Genomic DNA, 19587 nt, shown 5'->3' with positions numbered 1-19587 from the left:
CTCCATGCAAAGTTGAGGTGTTGGAAGACCGTGTGGCTCTCAATCTTTCTCTTGAGACAATCTTCACAGCAGGTCATAAACAATGAAAGTAAGCTTAAGATAATGGCCAAATTGCATCTTTTACAGATTTCCTTCCAATCCTAAATAGAGTTTTCCTGGTAAAAATACTCACGTTCATGTATTTTTGTGTTAAGTATTGGTGTATGATATCTTTGTTTGCACAGAGCCTCCACATACGATGGGATGTGTGACTGTCAGGGACACCATGGCTATATGATGTGGAGGAGCCAGTGTTGGACTGGGGTAGTCAAAGTTTTTTTTAAAAAATCACAATAGCAGGTTATAGTCCAACAGGTGTATTTGGAACACGAGCTTTCAGAGCGAAGGACCAGTCAAACCGAGTACATTCTTCATCAATGCACGTTTCAGCACTCTACATCGTCATCCCACATGATGACTGTATCGCAACAACTGCCAACCTCTGAGCACCATCCTACAACTTATCCGCTTCATCCTTGAACACGTTTTCACCTTTGACAACCAGTTCTTCATCCAGCCATGCAAAACTAATAGGGATGAAGGAGCAGCGGTCTGAAAGCTAGTGCTTCTAAGTAAACCTACTGGACTATAACCTGTTGTTGTGATTTTTAACCAGGGCTATAAGAATATTACTTGTGGCCGCAGTTTCTGAATTTCCCATTTGCACTGACAGGCAAATCAAAAAGTATCCCTCTGTTGTCAATCATACAGAGAGATACCAAATACATGTTTACAGTATCTTGCTGCAGCCTTTATTGCTACAATAAACGATTCCAAGAGCTCGTTGCTCTGTCTTACCCACTCTGCATCCTGACAAAGCTGACGAGAACTTGTGACCAATGGGATGAAGGGTTATTCAAGCGGCTGTTTCTATTGGCTCGGGCGTGTCCAATGATATTGGGGCGTGCCGGCGCATGTCCTTTATGTCTGAGCGTCAGGACGAGGCTCGTTCTTTTAGCGTCCGACGCCCAGTGTGTGAGGAGAGACCCGAGGCCAGGCCTGCTCCTGCTCCGCTCCCGACTGCCTCAGCCGGCCCGTCAGGTGAGTTCACCGCAATTTCCCCCCGGTCCTTTTCGTCAGTTCAGACCGGTGGCCCCGGCGGTAGCCTCATCCCTCCACTGCCGAGGCCTTGTCGGCGGAGGGCCGCCGCGTACCCGAAGGGAACGGGGATCAGCCGGAAGTGGAGGCCGCGCGGTCTCCACGTGCCCTTGGGCCTGCTCGATTGTGCCGGCGCCGCCGCCGCGTTCCTTTTTGGAATGTAAGCAGCGCCTGCGTTCCATGGCGCGCGGGCCACGGGGTCTGCTCCAGGAGCTGGCCCTGCAAAAGCACCTTTTCGATACTTACCGCCCTTGCGCACGAATCTCTTTCACGTTTTTGTATATGTTCGCTCCAGTGAAGTAAACATCCATTCAGGAGCGCTTAAAAGTATTGCAAAACGTTCTGCAAGTTGCAAAAGCTGCTGTCCAACCCCACAATTTCTTAAGCGCTTCAAGAAATTTGGTTTTGCAAGTGCCTGATTTTTGCAGGGGCTTTCAGGACCTGATGTCAAAGGAGCTGCGGGGTAACCAATAATGAAGCAAGTCACGCAATTTACAACAAAATGCGCACCTTATAAAATCCCTGCTAGAGAACCATTTAACACGTCCGCATGCACGATGTGAAAGTGTTTATTAGGCTTATTATACTTGGTTCCCCCACCTCAATTGTTCCACAATTCTAATCTACCTTGATAAAGAGGTGTTGGACTGCGTTTGATAAAGTTAAAAACCGCATAACACCCGGTTGTGGTCCAGCACGTTTATTTGGCAGTACCAGCCTTTGGAATGCTGCTCCTTCGTCAGTTTTCTCTTACCCACCCCAGCCAAACAAAATTCCTGATTATTGTCTGTTTTGTAGCCATGATTTATTGGATAGATTTCCTAGGTTCGAGCAGTAATTGACCTGCATTCACTTTTTGCTCATAGTGATGGCAGTTTGATAAGCAGCATAACTTCACCTGATGTTCAGAGTAAACAAATACAGACTGAAGGAGGAAACCGTTTGAGCACCCTTCAGTGTTTTGGCATCTAAATGGGAAAATTTCACCCATCTGTCCTACTTTTATGACCTTTCACACTGGTTGAGATGCCAAATTCTTGGCAGCAGTGGTAACCAATGCTGCCAAGTCACTTGCCTAGCCGGTAGAATTCTCTCATGATGCTTTAATGTGGTTTTGGATTTAATGTAATGGACCAGTCAGCTAAAGTGACATTGGGCAAGGATTGTAGAATACAGACTAGCCTGAAAAGAAACATGATGCCTCAGGTTCCACTAGCTGTTTGTGTATTGTGGAGCTTTGTGACAATGCCCGTTTCTGGAAATGTGTATGGGTCCACTGTGGTCTTGTTAATGCTAAAGGCAACTAATTGCCATGGAGTTGTAACGCCATCTGGACCAGGGATTAGAGAAATTGATTAACAAATAGATAAAAAGTTTGTTTTAGAAAGCTACTGTGGAAACTACAATGCTGTAAGAAATCAAGAGTTTGTGCCTTCTGCAGAATAGCAATCAAATGTTTTGCAATTTTTCTATACAAGGATAACTGAAGCTAAATTCTTTCCTTTTTTTAGAATGCGTTACGTCGCAGCTTATCTCCTTGCTGTATTGGGTGGCAATACCTCACCATCTTCAAAGGACATTAAGAAGATTTTAGACAGTGTTGGTATTGAAGCTGATGATGAACGGCTGAATAAGGTATTAGTTTCTCTGGGTTTGAGCATGCTGTGATTGGCTGAATTTTCACTCTTCTGGTGGTGATCATATTATAAATGAATTTCAGGTTATCAGTGAGCTGAAAGGCAAGAACGTGGATGATGTCATCGCTGCTGGTAAGTAACCTTGTTTAACATAATCATACACCGAGGAAACAGATCCTACAGTCCAACCAATCTATGCATAACATAATCCCAAAGTAAACTAGTCCCACCTGCCTACTGCTGGCCCATTTCCCTTCAAACCTTTCCTGTACAAGTACTTATCCAAATGTGTTTTAAATGTGTAGATCTTGCCAAAGTAGATTCATTTATCATTGGTGTGGTGGAGTCTGAGATTTTCAGAATCCCATAGAATCGCTACAGTCGGCCCAACAAGTCCACACCGACCCTCTGAAGTCAAACCCACCCCTACCCTATTACTCTACATTTACCCCTGACTAATGCACATAACCCCCTGCATCTCCGAACACTATAGGCAATTTGGTATGGCCAATTCACCTAACTTGCACATCTTTGGATTGTGGGTGGAAACCAGAGCGCCCAGCGCAAACCCATTCAGACTCTGTGAGAGAATGTGCAAATCCCACACGGATGGTTACCCAGGGCTGAAATCGGACGTGGGTCCCTGGTGCTGTGAGGCAGCAGTACTGACCACTGAGTCACCATGCCACTGTATGTTGCTGAGCAAATGCATATACCGCTAAGATTGCCAAGGTGTAAAACAGAATATAATTAAATCTTTGTGTCACCAGTGAAAGTGTAGATGTAATCTTGACATTAATGAACCAAGGGGTTCATTCTTTCCCTACTGTAAGTCAATTAAGGTTAGAGTAAAATTAACATTTCAGGATGACTCTTATTTGAAGCATTTACTCTGTTCTTTTCTCCACATACTGCTAAACATGTTCAATATGATACTCTTTTTTTTGTTTTTCCTAACTTGCATCCAATTCATTTCTCCAGTCACTTGCTCTGGTTTTCAATCTCCATTGGCTTTCATTTTGGAAACATTCAAAATTAAAATTCTATGCCTCGTTTTCAAGTACCTCTGTGACCTCAGTCACCCCTGACTTCAGGTGATAGTGAGTACTGTAGATGCTAGTCAAGAGTGTGGTGCTGGAAAAGCACAGCAGGTCAGGCAGCATCAGAGGAGCAGGAAAATTCAACATTTTGGGCATAAGAAGGGGTCCTGTGTCTAACTTCAGCCGCCTCTAGCCAAAACATCCTCCAAGATCGTTGTTACTCCAATTCTAGCATCTTCAAGTTTCACCATTCCACCATTGATAACTAAGTTTACAGCTGCCAGGGCCATAAATCTGAAATTTGTTTTTCGACCTCTACCTCTCTGTTCTTTAGGCTGCTTCTTTAAAAGCTACCCTGATATTTTCTTCATGATTGGATATCGAGTTTTGTCTCATAACTTAAACACCATGGAATGCTTTACTGTGTTAAAGCTGCTCCATTAATGCAAACTGTTGCTATTGTTCTCTCGGACTTCACGGTGCCAGGGCTTGGTGGAACTCCTGTTAATTCAGAAGATTGCCAGTTCAGGTTTCATTCCAGGGATTCAGAGGGGAAAAATTTAAAAGGCACCTGAGGGGCAACTGGGTGGTGCATGCATGGAGGGAGCTGCCAGAGGAAATGGAAAGGTGCATACAATTGCAAGATTTATAAGACATATGGATGGGTATATGGATAGGAAAGGTTTAGATGGTTATGGGCCAAACGTGGGCACATGGACAAGTTCAGTTTAAGATGCATGGTCAGCATGGACGAGTTACCTGTTGTATGACTCTAAAAGCTTTAATTCATGAGAATTCTGTGTGCATAAAACACTCAACAATCTGAGTGGGTGTGCAGTGTTTTGTTCGTATTTCTGATCATTTTGTCAGGGTGTGTACAATGGTCAGCATACTTAAAAGCTAGAAATCTGGAAGGAAGCACAAGGTGTGGTTTGTAAGGCTGATTCCATGGCTATGACGAGAATGTGCATTGTGCAAGTTAAAGTGAACGTAGCAAGCTGAGCTGATTTTTGGAGTAGTATTGTCAAATGTTTGTGTTCATTGCTAGGTCAGTTTGTTGTTGGCATATCCAGAGGTGATGAAGAAATGGAAGTCACCAAGGTCTTGGTTAGATTTAGATTTTTATTGTCAATTGGCAAAGAGCTGGATCTCATCACCCAGGAAGAGAGGTTGCAATTGTTACCATAATTGCACCATCTATCTGGTGTGACCTATGGATGTGGGTTTGTCAGAGGAACTGAAATTTGATTCTGCCTGATTGCTGTGACATGATGGACCTTGGTCAGAATATTTTGTATGGGGAGAAAGTTAAAACTCATTTGATGATGCACCTCATAGGTGTTGAATTTTGCAACAAGTCTATGGGATTGAAGATATGCTGGAATTAGGCGTTCAAAGCTAAATGTAGGTTTTAAAGTTTTCAGACTAGAGCAGGTGTTGCTCTTTAGATGTTCAGTTTTTTTTAACAAACAAATGTTTTTATAGTTGAAGGTAGTGTTTGAGATACTTCCGCTTAAACCTCAACTGAGAATTTGAGATAATAGTCAGCCTTGGTTATGTGCTGTTTTCTTGATTCCAGTGCAGATTAAGTCCCAAGCTTTAAGCATACTATCTAAGCTGAAACTTCAGTACTTGTGGATGTTCTGCATCAATCAAAAGGTGTTAAGTAATGCTGCATCAGTCCCCTCAGATGGGCACAGATCCTATAGCAGTAGTCAGAGCTGGAGGGTTCTTTTGACATCCTGAGCCAATGTCACTAGGGCATATTATTTGATCAGGTTTGTATGATTTTTGGACCTGTTTTCCCTTTCTTTCAATCGTGATGTTCTTTGATTAGGTTTCATTAACTGTGGAGTTTTGCTTTTGGGGGATATTTGTTTGTGCATCTGTTGTTTTTGCTGACTCTCCTGTTGTGTGCAACCCTACACCTAACACTCAATTGTTTTTCCCTTGGATATCATTGTAATAAGCACTAGTCATATATAATTGTCTCTTAACTTATTCAATCAGAAAGTGCTTTTCACACCCTCTGACATGGCTAAACTCTTCACACCCAATCCACTGCATCACTGTAATGTAGTATCGTTAGTTTGCATGTAATAAGCTTCTCTCAAATTGAGGATGATCTGGTGATCTGTTTTCTCTGGTATTAGAAAGATGGCTGTTGGTGAAATACTTGGGATTTTTTTCTACCTGAGGGGGAGACTGTAGCCTGGTTTAATCTATCTTTCAAAATGCATCACGTTTGGTGCTGTGTTGACTGTCAAGCGAATAATGTTCACGTCCTGTCTCAGAAGCAAGTATGCTATTACTATACCAAGGCTTAAATGATGTTTAATGTGAGGACAGATGTTATTTTAATCTTTTGGACTCAAGTTTCAGTGTATAGCTAAAGTATGAGACAGGGTATTTGGGATGACATGTGCAAAGGGATTAATGGAAATCTGATGGGATATTCAAATTCTTTACCTGTAAAATAGGTGCTACAAATGGAAGCAATCCATAATGGAGTTCAGTGATGGGTGATGTTTGTTTGATTTAAAACTAAACAGGAACAACCACTTTCCATGAACATTTTAATGTTATGCCAAAAGTAAGAACTCTCCAAATAAGAACAGGAGTCAGCACATCATGCGAGCTATATTATTGAGTATTGTGGCTTCCATTTGCTTTTCCGCTGTCGTGAATATACCCATCCACTGAGCATCCACAGCTGTCTGGAATTGAGGATTCACAACATTTGTGGTCTCTGGGCTGAAAGATTTCTCCTCGTCTCAGTCCTCCGTGGGTAATGCCTTGTCTAATGGCTATGGTTATCTTGAAATATCAGCCAGTAGAAAAAGTCTTCCTTGCCTCTGTGGTGCCAAAGCCTTGTTTCACAGTACAGAGGAACCTCGATTATCTGATTGAGATGGGTGGGAGCAATTTATTTCAGATAATTGATTATTTGTTAATCGATTCAATGCCTCTCCTCTGGGTCTCGGAGTTTTCTGTTAAGTCAACTCCCTGTTCAGGAGAGGAGACTGCAGCACACCGAGTGCGAGACCCTGGCCCCACTGCCCCCAACACCTGTCAGCCCCCCCTCCACATTGGAGCAGCCGGAGTGGGCACCAACTGTAAGACTGTTGCTGCCTTTGTGGGGTAAGTCTCCAATTAGAGCGTGTGCGCGCACACAGGCGCAACATTTTTACTGCAACTTTTTGACAAGTTCCACCTCTGCCCTGTACAGGGCAATGTTGGAGAGATTATCTGGGGAAAGGGGAGGTTTAGGGGTCACCCCTGTGTAGAACTCCATGGAAGGTGGGGGGTGGAATAGTGGGCAGGAGGTCAGCCATTTCCAAGACTGAAATGCTGCTGAGAACAATGAGCCAAGATAGTTTTTAATCACTGTAAGCAAAATACGCAATCTGGGTCAAAACAACTCTTGATGTAATGCTTCTATCGGGACCTCAATCTCCTTTGGATAGTCCGATATTCAGGTAATCTAGGTTCCTCTATATTGTGCTTCCTTTTGTTCTTGTTGACTCTGGGAGTATAGGTCAATTCTATTATTGCTCCCCAACCACATACCTGAAAAGCAGTGGAAGTTGTCACAGCAGAAAATGTGGTGCTGGTTAAAGCGCAGTAGGTCAGGCAACATCCAAGGAACAGGAAATTTGACGTTTCAGGCAAAAGCCCTTCATCATCAGCTTTTGCCCGAAACGTGAATTTCCTGTACCTTGGATGCTGCCTGACCTGCTGCGTTTAACCAGCAACACTTTTCAGCTCTGATCTCCAGCATCTGCAGACCTCACTTTTTACTCAAAGTTGTCACGGCAACAAAACTAAATTTTCTATTCCCGTCTGTCCAGAGAAAGTAGCCGTCGCACAACCCTCCCCACTCCCAAATGATTTTTAAAATAGTTTTTTTTTTCCCCAAATCTCTTTCTCTTGATGCCTCATTCTGTGGTGGGTTGTGGGACAAGCTTATCTTTGCATGCCTGTGGAAATGTGGATTTTGGAATCTGTGGTAGAGATGGGGAAAGTATAATGTAGTGTTACTCTGACTAACGAATTTTCTATCTAGGCAATGCTAAACTTGCAAGTGTCCCAGCTGGTGGGGTCGCCGCTGCTGGTGCTACAGGTGGTGCTGCTCCAGCTGCAGCAGCTGTTGGTAAGTGCTCAATGTCTCATTATTTGGATAGTATTAACTTCTGGTTTAAATTGTGACTTTTGTGTCTGATCCAGTACTAAAGTGCAGCATTTGATACATTTGCTCGCTTCACAAAGCTGAGTATCATAAAGCAGAGGTGTTAAATTGTTCGTTACACCCAGTGTTACAGATAGAAATTGGAGGCACTTCAGAATAATTATTTAAGATCAAGTTGTGAGTTGGCCCACTGAGCTGGAAGATTTGTAACATCATCAGTGAGCCTCTGGTGAAGCACTGGTGTTCTGTTCTGCTTTCTGTTTCTGTGTCTTGGTCTGTTACGGTGGATGATATCATTTCCTGTTCTTTTTCTCAGAGGTTGGTAAATGGGGTCCAAATCACTGTTTGTTGATGGAGTTCCGGTTTGAATGCCGGGTCTCTAGGAATTCCCGCGCATGTCTCTGTTTAGGCTGTTCTAGATGGATGTGTTGTCCCAGTTGAAGTGGTGGTCTTTGTCTATCCTTATGGATACTAGTGGTAGTAGGTCATGTCTCTTGGTGAGTTGGTGTTTGTGTCCTGGCGGCTAGTTTCCTGCCTGTCTCTGATTGTAGTTTGTTGCAGTCCTTGCAGGGTATTTTGTAAATTATGTTCACTTTTCTGGTTGTTGGCACAGGCACCTTTAGGTTCATGAGTAACTGCTTCAGTGTGTTGGTGGGTTTGTGGGCTACCATGATGCCATGGGGTCTGAGTAGCCTGGTAATCATGTAAGATATTTATATGGTGTGGATTGTGTCTCTGAGCATGTTGTCATTTTGTTTGGGTTTGTTGTTCAAGAATCAGTAGATTGTTTATTGGGTACCGGTTCTTGAATATAGTGTATAGGTATTTTCTGCTCGTAGTTCCTGGGTGCTGCAGTGTGTTGTGACCCAATTTAACAACCTTTTGAGAAAAAGAACCAGAAATGATATCACCCACCTTAACAAGCCAAGCCGTGTAAATAGAAAGCAGGACAGAACACCAGCACTTCACCGGAGGCTCACAAATGTTACCTAGCGTGGTGATGAGATGCCTGACAACCAACCTAGCAGCTCAGTGAGCAAACTTACAACCTGAGCCTCAAACTGAGCTGCAAATCATCTTAAACATCACAGCCATTTAAGATATCACCATGACTGTCCTTAGTAACATACCCCTGCAACACATCAGTTGGCCCAGCAAAGGCTCAGCTGACCTGAATAGTTTCAACATATTCAAAAAAATGATTGAACAGAGGCTTGATTTTCTTTTATGGGTTTATGCTGATTTGAATCCTCACTGACTTAAGATCATGTTGAAATGAATGGATTGGTTTTAACTGTCTAATTTTGTTTTAATCAGCTGAAGAAAAGAAAGAAGAGAAGAAAGAAGAATCTGAAGAATCAGATGATGACATGGGCTTTGGTCTCTTTGACTAGATTCTAAACTTTTTAAAATAAACTCTTGTGTCCTAATGGATGGTTGTTGGTATTTAAAATGGGTTGTGTGCAAACCAGCGAGTGAGCAATAAAGCAAAAATTGAATGTTGATTTGTTTTGGGGGAATGTTGGCTGTCCAAAAAAGCTGTTCCCTTTGTCCCCTTTCTTCTCTCCTCTTCCAAGTTAGAGGAAGGATCTTAATGCTTCTAGTTTTAGACAATGCATGTAAAGCATAGCTATATTTTCACCATCATCTTTGACCTTACAATTCTTATACTAACCCATTGAATGTATTGGGATTAATTTCTATTCAGTCAAGCTTGTTGTGGCTGGACAGCACAAAAAGGTACTGTAGTTGGCTTCAGCTTCACTATTCACTCAAGTGGCTGCCACTTAATACTGATATTTGGGAGGGAGAGTGTTGGGATCCATTATTAAGGTTAGGCAGTGTAAGAAACTTTATTGTTAGTAGTGCTCACGTAAGGTAGTATTAACAAGTCTGGAACTTGTTAGCTTCACTAGACAACAGTAAGCCATTATGTTACACTAAGAACAGACTGAAAAGCTGATGGCATAGCCTGAAGAGGCCCCAGGGAGGGTGAGAGATAACAGGACATTAGAGCCGTGTCTAGATACACGTAGCTCAAACTGAGGTAATAGAACGTTATCAGGTGAGACCCAATCACACATGAAAATTCTGAGTTTTACCAAATAAGAATGTAGCACTGGGATGCGAGGGGCTAAAAAGCTAGACAAAACAATAGACAGAAGGTGCTTTCTCCAGTGAGCTGTAAACACCACTGTATTTTGTGTCTCTCTCTCTCTCTCTCTCTCTCCCTCTCTCTCTCCCTCTCTCTCTCCCTCTCTCTCTCCCTCTCTCTCTCCCTCTCTCTCTCCCTCTCTCTCTCCCTCTCTCTCTCCCTCTCTCTCTCCCTCTCTCTCTCCCTCTCACTCTCCCTCTCACTCTCCCTCTCACTCTCCCTCTCACTCTCACTCTCACTCTCACTCTCACTCTCACTCTCCCTCTCACTCTCACTCTCACTCTCACTCTCACTCTCACTCTCACTCTCACTCTCACTCTCACTCTCACTCTCACTCTCACTCTCACTCTCACTCTCACTCTCACTCTCACTCTCACTCTCACTCAGTAAACAGCTTATATTTTGAATCGTCCTAACAGAGAGAACCTGGCTTTGGAGATATTAGTTGAAGTGCAAATTCAAACCCCTCCCACCAGGTTCTCAGTGACCTATTAATCTGAAGTACATATAGGTTACTGCCTTTTAAAGATTTCCCTACCTTCTATATCTGCCTTGACTACCTGATGGAACAAGAAATGTGAATGTTGCTTGGAGTCCTTGATCTTAATGAACAGATGTTGTACATAAGTGCAGTGCTGCTGATAAGAGGTGGCATTGTGAAAATTAATTCAGCTAGCCCAAGCAGTGTTACTTTTTAACAATCTAAGTTTGAAATGGTGCAAAATAAAAGAATTGAATTGGGCTGAAAGAAAGTAGGGATGTACTTTTCACTTTTAAATAGTGATGATGGGCTTGGGTGTATTTATGCATTTGTGATCTTACAAAGTGATGAATCACTGAATAGTGATTTTTATTTTGTACAATGGAACTGTTCTCAAAGAAAAGACTGATAGATGGTGAATTTGTGAGGAGTTCACAAGTGTCTGCCCCAATCCTGCAGGAGGTATAGGATTTAGAGAAGGAAATGGGAGTGCAGAACTTGAGGTTATTAAAATCTCCAGCATACACAAATAGGACATGTATGGAAAAGGCTAACAATCAAAACTTCCAATTACACTCTTAAATAACAAAGAGGAACCATTTGTACCAAACTAAAGGCATTCTATATGAATGCATGCAGTATAAGCGCTAAGGTAAATGAGCTTGTGACACAAATTGAAATTGGCAGTATGATGTGATGGGCATCACACATGTGGCTGCAAGGGGATCAGGATTGGGAGCTGAATATTAAAGGGAAATAAACTTAGTAGAAAGAGGCTGGTGAACAAAGGGAATGGGGTTGCCTTATTAAGAGCTATGGTCAGATGGTGCAGAATTGAGGAATTGTAAAGATTTTTTAAAAAAAACTATACATGGGCATTAAATACAGCTTTACAACCCATAGTCAGGAGCTGGCGTGCAAGATATGCCAGGAGATAGGTAAGGCAAAGTTGCAGTCATCATGGGGGATTTCAATATGCAGGTGGACTGGGAAAATCAGCTGGGCTCTGGGTTGTGAGGAAAGGAATTGGAAAGTCTACAAGATGGCTTCTTGGAGCAGCTTGTGGTGGAGCCCACCATGGAACAAGCAATATTGAAATTAGTGTTGTGGTGTGAGGCTAACCTTATGAGAGCGCTTTAGGGGGCAATGATCATATTGAATTTGTTCTGCAATTTGAGGGAGAGGATAGAATTGGAGGTGAAGATATTTCAGGTGAATAAAGTCAGCTACAGAGGTGGGTAGGGGGGAGGAACTGGGTAGATTTGACTAGGAGAGGAGCCAAGTTGGAAAGGCAGGAGATTTTGGGAATCGCTCCAGAGAGCTTCCTCGTGAGGAAAAAAAACCATGGTATAGGGAGGATGAGTCAACCATGGCTGACTAGGGAAGTCAGGGATTGCATAAAAGCATATAATGTGGTGAAGGGCAGTGGGAAATCAGGGCCGGGAAGCTTGCAAAGACCAAAAGTGGGCAACAAAGGAAGAAGATTTAAATATGAGCATGTAACCAGTGATATAGTGGACAATTTAAGAGTTTTGTTAGACATGAAACGGTCAAAGGAGGATGTTGGGCTGTTGGAAAATGGCACAAGATAGGAGTGAGGAACAAGGAAATGACTGAGGAATTGAATAACTACATCAGTCTTCACTGTGGAAGGCCTGTTGGGGGCAGAGCTGAGTCTGGTGGCTAGCCCCAAGGAGAAGGTGCTAGAAAAACTGAATGGGCTGAAGTTGAATAAATCACCTGAACCAGATGGGCTCCACCTCAGAGTTCTCAGAGATACTGGTGATCTTTTCGGAATTGTTAGAATCAGGGAGGGTCCTCAATGACTGGAAAATCACTAACATGACACCTGTTTAAACGTCGAGATTAGAGTGGTACTGGAAAAGCACAGCAGGTCAGGCAGTATCTGAGGAGCAGAAAAATTGGGCAAAATTTGGGTTCTGGGCAAAAACCCTTATTCGGTTTTTAAAGAGGGATTCCTGATGAAGGCTGGAAAATGTGTTGCTGGAAAAACACAGCAGGTCAGGCAGCATCCAAAGAGCAGGAGAATCGCCGTTTCAGGCATGAGCCCTTCTTCAGGAATGAGGAAAGTGTGTCCAGCAAGCTAAGATAAAAGGGAGGAGGGACTTGGGGGAGGGGTGTTGGAAATGCGACAGATGGAAGGAGGTCAAGGTGAGGGTGATAGGCCAGAGTGGGGGCGGAGAGGTCAGGAAGAAGATTGCAGGTTAGGAAGGCGGCCCTCCCCTCCCCCAAGAGAGACCAGGATGCAAAAGACCCAGCCTTAGAGTAAAGGCTGTTTACCTTTCAGAACAGAGAAGAAGAAACTACTTCAGTCAGTGGTGAATCTATGTAATTCATTGCCACAAAAGGCTGTGGAGACCAGGTCATTGGATATAATAAAGACTGAGTTAGATATGCTCTTGAGTATCAAGTGGATCAAAGGTCACAGGAAAAATGGGGTTGAGAAGCTTATCAGCCATGGTTGAATGACAGAACGGGCTAAATGACCTAATTTCTGCTCCTATGTCTTATGGTGTACATTGTATAGCTATACAGTAGTTGGGTTGTATGCCTGAGTGAGATAGAATTCAGTTGGTCTGGCTGGATACTTCTGTGGAGCAGTAGTGCTAACACCATTGTGTCAGGTCTTCTGAAAGTGACGGTACCTCACTTGTCCTGTACTGTATTACCATCAATTAAGATTCCAGCGTGAAACTGGGCCTGAAATTTGGTTGCTGTGGTTCAGTTGTTAGTTTTACAACTACTCTATGCATTCTTTAACAAATGTGCATTACCTGTGAAAATGCTATAAAACTCTGCATTTGATAGTTTTAAAAAGATCTTCAGCTGCAAAAATAATTCAATCTTTCACAGACACAGTCCAGTCAAATAACAATTGTACATTCTTTAATTTCATATCTAATCAATGAGGTTAAATGTGTTCCCTTTTGGTGACTTTCAGTATTTTCAGCATGTATGCTTTCCTCTGTCTGTACTTGAGACATGTATGCAGTCCAAATTTGTTTCCCTCTAAACCTTTGAAAGCTATGTTTGAGAGTTTGAAGAATGCTTAAAAAAAACAGAAGATTATATTCCAGCCTGAGGACTTCCACAAAAGCCTGCCCTTTTTTTTGGTGGTGTATTCTTCTGACTTCTGAGTGGCCCCGTGTCATCTCTTTTCCTGCAAGTTCAATTTTGAGAATATTTCAATTAACCTTCCAGATGGCTCTTCAAATCATTTATCTTGAATCCATGCTTTGTTTGAAAAGCTGACTTAAGTTCACTGGTCCAAACCACATTCTGATCCTTGTTAAGAAGCCATCCTCTCAAACTAAAATCTCTCTCCGTTCAATTTTTGAATCTAAGTTCCGAAATGGCATTAATGTATTACAAACATACATCACAGTTCATGGAGTCAAGTTTGTGCTTTTAGATTCATGGGAAGAGCTTGCTTTCAATGTGAAAGTTTTTGAGGGTTTGTCCCTCAATGTATATTTTGCAGACTGGTAGGTAATTACTTTGCTCTCTTGATCTCAGTTATATTATTTTTCCCTTATTTTCTGTTGGTCATGTATTTTGGAAGATTTGTCTTGTGTAAATTTGGCATGCTATTTGAATCTTGCAATGCAGTGTTGAAACTTTGGTTTTCTTTGTTGTGTTTATAACCGAATGGAATAGTGTTAAGCCAGAGTTATGGGTCACCTAGCTAAAAAAAAGCTGTGGGAGATGAAAGTCAAGTAGCTTTTGAGTCACTGGCCAGTTTTAATAACATCAAGTATTGTTGATATTGCTTAGGCGCAGGGGAATAACATAGTACCATTCACTCACTCTACCACTGATGGACAAGAGGTCAAGATGCAGAGCAGGTTCCCTAAGATTCCTTCTATAAAACTTTGCAAACCAATTGCCAGTGCCATCCAGAAGAACAAGGGCCTCCAATAAATGGGAATGCTACTACTTGAAAGTTCACTTGCAAGCTATTCCCCATCCTGAAGTAGAAAAATCATGTAATTCCTTCAGTGTTGCTTGAAAAGAACCCTGAAACTCCTAAACAGTAGTGTGTGTGGGTGTGTCTAAAAGTACCTGAATTGCAGTAATTCACCACTGCTTTCGGGGACATTTGGGATGGAGAGGGTCAAGACCATGGAACCATCTGAAATGCCTGATAAATGTTGATACAGTCACTTGAAAAATATTTAGAAGTCCAGCTACCATATTTTCTCAAATATGGGCAAGTACTAAGGCAATTTTTCAAAACGAGTGATATTACACAGTGTTGATTATTTCCCATACCTACCTAATTTGCCGAGATGATAAAATTCTCAGTAGCAAAAACCAACAAGCTCATATTAGTATTTTGATATATTGTAATACAATTGTTAACTTCAAAGCATGCACAAAATGTTAAATTCTGCCTAACCTTGACAGTAAAAACACACTGGGGTATGACATTTAAGATAAGTGTCTTACAGTGTGTCTTGACATTCAGCCAGAGGAAGGTGATAGCATAAAAGCTTCAATAAGAAGAGTTTCGAATGCTCTTTGGGTGGCACGGTGGCTCACAGCACCAGGGACCCAGGTTCAATTCCCACCATGGGCGATTGTGTGGAGTTTGCACATTGTCCCTGTGCCTGCATGGATTTCCTCTGGGTGCACTGGTTTCCTCCCACAATTCAAAAATGTGTAGGTCAGGTGAATTAGCTGTGCTAAATTGCCCATAGTGTTCAGGGATGTTTAGGTTAGGTGCATTAGTCAGGAGTAAATGTAGGGTAGTTGAATGGTCTGGGTGGGTTACTCTTTGGAGGGAGGGTGTGGATTTGTTGGGTTGCAGGGCTTGTTTCTATACTGTAGGGAATCTAATCATCTAATCTAATGAGGAGAAAAACAGAGTGCAGAGAGGGAATGACTGGACTGAATGGAGGAATAGTGAAAGTCCAGGGCAGGAGATGTACAAGGTTCCAGAATTGTCCCATCTAGTATTCTCAAATGGTTGTTGGGTAGTTACAACTCGCAGGTTTGCCAATACTTTATTTGCACACATAGGTGGGAGGGAATTCATAGATTCCTAATTGATTGCACGCAGGGGAGATGCATAGTTTTATATCTTCTAGACTTCTGCACACATGTGGCTTCTGGAAGTTGTTGTCAGTGTGGTGGGAATGGTGGTTGAACACTTAACTTGCTGTCAGTCCAACTGCAATACCTGAGTCATCGCTTACTTTGCAACTGGCATTAACATTGAGCAGCTGGAATGATGTTATGAACTGTGGAACTAACCTTTTGGACGCAACTGTACTTCTCTCAATGTCAGCACCTTCACGGGAGGAAATGTGTGTATGACAGACCAAGGAAGGAATGGCAATTTAAAAATGAACCATGTATTAGATGTTAAGTTTCGCATTAAACGGGTTGGACAAAAGTATGCTATGACCTGCACAGATGAAATCAGGACTTCGCAATAACTTTATTGATTGCTTTGGGAGCTATCTGTACATTAATTTTAAGCTCTTGACCACTTCTGGTTTTAATCTGTTCCTATCTTGGACTCCTGCACCCTAAACTCTGGAATATACCTCCTCCCCACTTTCCCCTTTCAACCTTAAAGTCTACCCATACTTTTGGCCATAGAATAGTCACAGCACACAAGGAGTTCACTTGGCTTGTTAGATCCACACAAGAAAAATCTGCTCGTTCCTTGCCATTTTGTTTTTCTGTTCAGTTGCTTTGTCCAGACACACTTAAAGATGATAAACATCCGACTCCCCCGTTTAGATATTAATTCTGCTTTATAATACCCCTGAATGTGTGAGAGGAGATGGCCTAATGGTATTATTTGACTGTTAATCCAGAAAGGAGAAAGTGAGGACTGCAGATGCTGGAGATCAGAGCTGAAAATGTGTTGCTGGAAAAGCACAGCAAGTCAGGCAGCATCCAAGGAGCAGGTGAATTGACGTTTCGGGCATGAGCCCTTCTTCAGGAATGTGGAAGGTGTGCCAAGCAGGCTAAGATAAAAGGTAGGGAGGAGGGACTTGGGGGAGGAGCATTGGAAATGCGATAGGTGGAAGGAGGTTAAGGTGAGGGTGATATGCCGGAGGGGGTGGTGGGGGCGGAGAGGTCAGGAAGAAGATTGCATGTTAGGAAGGTGGTGCTGAGTTCGAGGGTTGGGACTGAGACAAGGTGGGGGGAGGGGAAATGAGGAAACTGGAGAAATCTGAAAACATATTTTCAGTTGTTAATCCAGAAATGCAAGTAATGTCTTGTGGATGGGCTTAAATCTTGCTGAGGCAGATTGTGGAATTTGAATTCAATAAATATCAGGGATTAAGAGTCTAATAATGACCATTGTGGACTGTCAGAAACACCTATTTGGTTGACTAATGTCCGGGGGAAGGGGGAAGGAAACTGCTGTTCTTAGCTGCTCTGCTTTACATGTGACTCCAGACCCACAGCAATGTGGTTGACGCTGGCCAATTAAGGATGGGCAATAAATGCTGCCCTGGCCAGTGACACCCTTATCCCGTGAATGAATAAAGCAAAATAATATTCTGTAGTACTGCTGCGATGTGACGTATACGATCAGCATGTTACGCTCCAAGCGCTATGTAAATGCAAGTTGTTGTTGACTGAGAGGCGTTGCCGGGGTGCGGGCAGTGATTGGTGGAGAAGCGGCTGTCGGTCCGGGTGTACGGTGGAGCTGATTGGAAGCGGGGAGAGAGACCAGAAGAAAACAGGAAAGACAAGGAAGGAGGGGAGCAGCTGGAAAATGTGAAGCGCAGTGGTTCCCAGTCTCGCTGGGAGGGGGGAGGGAAAAGGTGTACGCTGTTGTTTTATTTTGAGGGAGATGCTGCCTGCGGAAGACTCGGCCTCCTGGAGCATCTCGTTCGCCGGCTGCGGCTTCCTGGGCATTTACCACATCGGGGTGGCCAGCTGCCTGTGTGAACACGCTCCCCAGCTGGTCCACAACGCCAGCAACATCTACGGCGCGTCGGCCGGAGCGCTGACCGCCTGTGCGCTGGTCAGCGGAGCCTGTCTCGGTAAGTCCTCGCTTCCTTCCCACCCCCCAAATCAAACCCAGCAAAAGGAAAATCAGCCCGAAGACACAACGACGCTCTCATCCCCGAGAGCCAGAGCCCCGTAGGGAGGAAGCTGTTCGGTTAAAAAACAAGGACTGCAGACGCTGGAAACCAGATTCTAGGTTAGAGTGGTGCTGGAAAAGCACAGCAACTCCTCGGATTCTGCCTGACCTGCCGAGCTTTTCCAGCACCACTCTAACAAGGAAGCTGTTCGGACCAGGGAGGAAAGCAATGCAACAACAACACCTGCTGAAGGTAGCGCCTTTCATCAAGACGGGTCACTTGCGACGCTCCTTTTGAAGCGGAGGCAGCTGTCATCTCCAGCAAACAATCAGCGCACAGTAAGATCCCACAACCACCGGCTGCAGAAATGGCCGGATGATCCGCTCTGTCCATCTTGCTTTTTTTTTAAAAAAAAGAATTAGAATCCCTATAGTGTAGAAACAGGCCCTTCGGCCCAACAAGTCCACACCGACCCTCCGAAGTGTAACCCACCCAGACCTATTCCCCTGTCAGTCTACAATGCGCCAAGCCCACACATCCCTGAACACTATAGGCGGTTGAGCTTGGCCAGTTCACCTCTAACCTGCACATCTTTGGGCTGTGGGAGAATGTACAAACTCCACACAGTCACCCGAGCCTGGAATCGAACTTCGGTCCCTGGCGCAGTGCTAACCACTGAGCCACCGTGCCGAGGCATTGGGGTAGACAAAATTAAACATTGTGTTGTTGAAGGAGGTGTTTTGGAGAGTTCTTTGACACTGAGATATTTTTCTAACTGCCCTTTGTGTATTGGGACCATTTCGGTCTATTAATGTAAACGTGATTATGATAAGTAATGTTTACCCTTAACAAATTGTTGAAATGTATAGAATGACGGCTGTGAAGTTATAAGGAAACTTTAATGTCTTCGTGACTTCCTTAATCAGGCTGAGGTTTGTCCTTATAGTTTACATAGAAACGGGCCAGTCAGTGACTTGTTGGGGCATTCAGCGAGATCTTGGATCTGTGTGTTGCCTGAGTCCAATTGCCCTGAATTCACATACATCTTGACTGAGTTACAGATTTCTTACACTGTATCAAGTCTAGTTTTGCAGCGTATACATGATTTATGGTCTCATTATATATAGCCAGTGTTATTATTGAGGTAGATCTGCAGAAGTGCAAAATTAAAAGGCTGAAGTCCTGTCACAGTGCAGAGAAATGTTGTTAATCAATTAGCTTAATAGTACAACTAATAGGCAAGATGTAATGACTGGTCAGCTAGTGGGAAACAGATATTCTCAAGTTCTGGATTTGTCGTAGTAGCTGTTGTTTGAGCCAGGAATGATCAACAGTCATTGATAGCATCATGGCTGCAGTGTTTTTTGCATGTTTTGTCTTGTTTAAATGTACATCTCTTTTCATGGTAGTTCATAAATGATTTATTGTGACAGTGTTGATTTATGGTTATTCAAGGGGGTTGGAATAAAAAGGGAAAATAAGTTCTCTAGTTGTGAGTTTGCTCACTGAACTGGTAGGTTTGTTCTCGGGTGTTTTGACACCATGCTAGGTAACATCAGGGAAGCGCTGGTGTTCTGTCCTGCTTTCTATTTCTGAGTCTTGGTCTGTTAAGATGGGTGATATCATTTCCGGATCTTTTTCTAGGAGGTTGGTCAATGGGGTCCAAATCGATGCGTTTATTGATGGAGTTCCGGTTGGGATGCCATACCTCTAGAAATTCCTGTCCTTATCTCTGTTTAACCTGCCCTAGGGTGGATGTGTGTCCCAGTTGAAGTGGTGACCTTCTTTGTCTATGTGTATCCTTACATATACAGAAAGTGGAACAGAACATCAGTGCTTCATCGGAGGCTCACTGATGATGTTACCTAACCT

General features: G+C 43.2%; 2 protein-coding genes across 2 annotated transcripts in view; both read left to right on the top strand.

Moving 5' to 3' along the window:
- The first annotated feature begins 970 nt into the window (after nucleotides 1-970).
- LOC132824373 (large ribosomal subunit protein P2-like) lies at nucleotides 971-9433 on the top strand. Its single transcript, XM_060838768.1, has 5 exons — nucleotides 971-1080; nucleotides 2649-2772; nucleotides 2858-2906; nucleotides 7881-7967; nucleotides 9321-9433. Exons 2-5 carry the CDS (start codon nucleotides 2650-2652, stop codon nucleotides 9395-9397), a joined length of 336 nt encoding a protein of 111 aa, XP_060694751.1. The 5' UTR covers nucleotides 971-1080; nucleotide 2649; the 3' UTR covers nucleotides 9398-9433.
- Nucleotides 9434-17375: 7942 nt separating this feature from the next.
- Nucleotides 17376-19587, top strand: part of pnpla2 (patatin-like phospholipase domain containing 2) — a 59155-nt gene continuing 56943 nt past the window's right edge. The window contains exon 1 of the mRNA XM_060838767.1: nucleotides 17376-17673. Within this exon, the coding sequence (XP_060694750.1) occupies nucleotides 17481-17673 (193 nt within the window). The 5' untranslated portion in view covers nucleotides 17376-17480. The remainder of the gene's footprint in view (nucleotides 17674-19587) is intronic.

This window comes from Hemiscyllium ocellatum, chromosome 18 (genome assembly GCF_020745735.1).
Source record: "Hemiscyllium ocellatum isolate sHemOce1 chromosome 18, sHemOce1.pat.X.cur, whole genome shotgun sequence".
NCBI classification, from domain to species: domain Eukaryota; kingdom Metazoa; phylum Chordata; class Chondrichthyes; order Orectolobiformes; family Hemiscylliidae; genus Hemiscyllium; species Hemiscyllium ocellatum.
Note: the sequence above shows the minus strand (reverse complement) of the source record. Positions and strands in the feature narration are given on the sequence as shown.

Coding starts and splice junctions, on each gene's coding strand:
- LOC132824373 (XM_060838768.1), top strand. CDS start 2,650: ATGCGTTACGTCGCAGCTTATCTCCTTGCTGTATTGGGTGGCAATACC. Junction 2,773..2,857: donor ATGATGAACGGCTGAATAAG/GTATTAGTTTCT, acceptor AATGAATTTCAG/GTTATCAGTGAGCTGAAAGG. Junction 7,968..9,320: donor TCCAGCTGCAGCAGCTGTTG/GTAAGTGCTCAA, acceptor TGTTTTAATCAG/CTGAAGAAAAGAAAGAAGAG.